Source organism: Myotis nattereri (assembly GCF_964212035.1).
Source record: "Myotis nattereri genome assembly, chromosome: 9".
NCBI lineage: Eukaryota > Metazoa > Chordata > Mammalia > Chiroptera > Vespertilionidae > Myotis > Myotis nattereri.
In genome coordinates, this window is record NC_138084.1 from 53795199 (window position 1) to 53797715 (window position 2517).

Below are 2517 nucleotides of genomic sequence, written 5' to 3' on the forward strand. Positions count from 1 at the left end.
GGGAACTTGCCAATCATGCTATTGGATAAGGCAGACATCTCGAAAAGCACAAGTTACCAAACTTGTACTTTAGCACAAAAATAAACCCAAATATGATATATATTTTTAATCAAAAGATAATAAATCCATAATTTTGTTCAGTGCAAACAACTTTGCTATTTTTTACACTATGTAATTCACTTGATAAATATTAAATCTATGAGAAAGAACTCGACTGTACACGTTTCTTTTTTCAAGATTGTTTAAAACTAACCTTTAAAATACTAAAGTAGATCCCAAATCTATGCTGATTATGGTGATTTAGACCACCTGATTTATGAAATCGTCGATGTCTGCAATTAAATACTACAGTCCTACTTCATTTCACTTTAGCAAAATAAGATTACTGAATGATGTGCCACAGAAAAGATGTTATTGTAATCAATATTTGCCCAAATCTTACTTTCAAATGGAATACAATTTAAATTACAACTACCAGAACCAAGAAATATATATTGCATAGGAAGCTTCAATGCCCACCTTTCTTCTTGACTGGCATTCTTGATCTTTCCACTGCCACAGGATTCAAGCTCTCTTTTCAGGTCTCAACTTTATCCAACTGGATTGAGGCTAACAGTCAGGTAACTGTTGCAAACCACTTCACCTACTTGGTTCTGAAGTCCAGGCTGTCTTCTCTTTCGGATAAAGAAAAAATAATGTATTTTTTCCACAATTAAACTTTTGAAACTGCCCACAGAGTTTAGAGAAATATAACTTCAGTTTTTATAAAATAGTATTGGTTTAAAAAAAGAAGCTGAGAAAATTATTGTAAGCATAAAAAACGTTATTAAAACTCCTCTTCGGGCAGCAACATTTTTGGAGTTCAATGACTAACTCAATTAAGGCACAAACCAAATTTACAAAGCAGTTTCACTGCTCAATACATGATCGGATTCAAAGATGATCTGGTTGATTATAAAGATCCTCCGTTCTTTAGAGAAAAATTAAAATACCCTCCACCCTCCCTCCTGCCCCCCCCCCCCAAAAAAAATACTTTTGAAAACCTCTTTGACTCTGATCTCTAAAAAGGTGGGTGAGTTTGAACAGTTTTTCCGGAGCAGAACACAGACTGAAAGGCCCCTTTCCGTTCCCTGGACCACAAGTTCCAGATCTCACCCCTCAGTAAGGCAGGATCCAGCTTGCTGTCACTTTCATTTTTTCCCTTCTGTTCTCTCCGAGCCCCTCGGGCTTGATCCTTAATGCCCCCTCTGATTCTGATCCTCCCATGTATTCACCGGGAGGATTGAAAAGCAGGAAAGCAATCCCCTGGCACGGAGGCGTTACAGTGACAGTGCTACTCGGGGGGCACTTGATGCAGGATGAGTTGGCGAAGCAGGTCTCTTCACCCTGGAGTCATTCATTCACATCGTGCCATCTCTTCGCGTCCAGGCAGCTGCCTGCCCAGCGAGGAAAAGCGCCGGGACCGGTCCAGAGCCGCCAGCCCTTCCCGCGAAGGTGTTTTCGGAGACGCTGTAGTATTAGGCATGTGAGCACCAGCTGTGCACAGGGCTGGCGATTTCCTAAAGGAGAGAGAGTTCGGCCGCTTGGCTTCCACCTCCACCCTGCCTCTCAATCTCTCTCTCCGAACGACCCACCTTCCTTTTGCAGAAAAGACGGGCAATCTCTGCCACCGCGGGCCACCCCTGCCCACACCCCGTCCTGATAGAGAAGAAGAGCTCAGAGATGTCCTGCACCCTCCGCGTGATGAAGGGTTTCCTCAGGCAGGAGGAACAGCAGCCCTAGAAATTATATAACTCTCGAATTTGGCTCCTCTAAGACATGGAGCCTGGAGGGTCGGGGGTTGCTGGTCTGGGAGACACTGCTGGGCACAGAACGTGCAGCAAAAGGGCGCCAGGCCTCCTCGCTGCGCCCCCAGCCCCGAAACACTGGCTGGCCAGGGGGTCTTCCCGGGAAGTGGGGAGCAACTGCCTCTCCGGTCCCTTTCTGCGCGGAGTGAGAGGAGGGAATATGAGGGCACTAGAGACGGGGGAGAGGAGCCAGACCGCGGCGAGGGGAGGAGGCCAGTCGGAGATGCCCTGGCGGCCGGTGAGGGGCTCAGGGGAGGAAGAGCCCGAGAAGCGGGAGCCTTAATACATGGTCCAGGCCAGAGGGGCGAGCTCCTTCCAGGAATGAGAGGGGCGGGCAGCTCGCCCCGGCTGCGGTGCCCAGAAGAGAGGAAAACGCGCAGCTACATCCCCGTGTTCGCCACGCCCCACGTTCCCCTCCAGGTGGGAGAGGGAGCGCGGCTGACGAATAGCCGCGCTGGGGAATGCGGGGCTGGCAGGAGGGGCGGGCCTACGGGTGGCCGGGCCTCCTCGGAGCCAATGAGCAGCCGTCATTTCGGGACGCCGCGCCCAATCACCGCCAGGATGGAGGGCGCGGCTTTTGACTGGGTCGGGGCGGGCCGGGACCGCCAGAGAGAGGCGTGAGCCGGCGACACCGCCCACCCCGGCGCCGGGGCCCCGCCCACCTGCCGGT

The 2517-nt window shown here is 50.3% G+C and overlaps 1 protein-coding gene across 1 annotated transcript in view; it reads right to left on the reverse strand.

The window, feature by feature from the left end:
• The window catches only part of DLG2 (discs large MAGUK scaffold protein 2), a gene marked incomplete at its 5' end in the record, with an annotated part of 1947716 nt that extends 1945971 nt beyond the window's left edge, over window positions 1–1745 (reverse strand). Inside the window, one exon of the mRNA XM_081100123.1 lies at window positions 520–1745. Coding sequence (XP_080956249.1) covers window positions 520–538 — 19 coding nt within the window. The remainder of the gene's footprint in view (window positions 1–519) is intronic.
• Window positions 1746–2517: the final 772 nt, after the last annotated feature.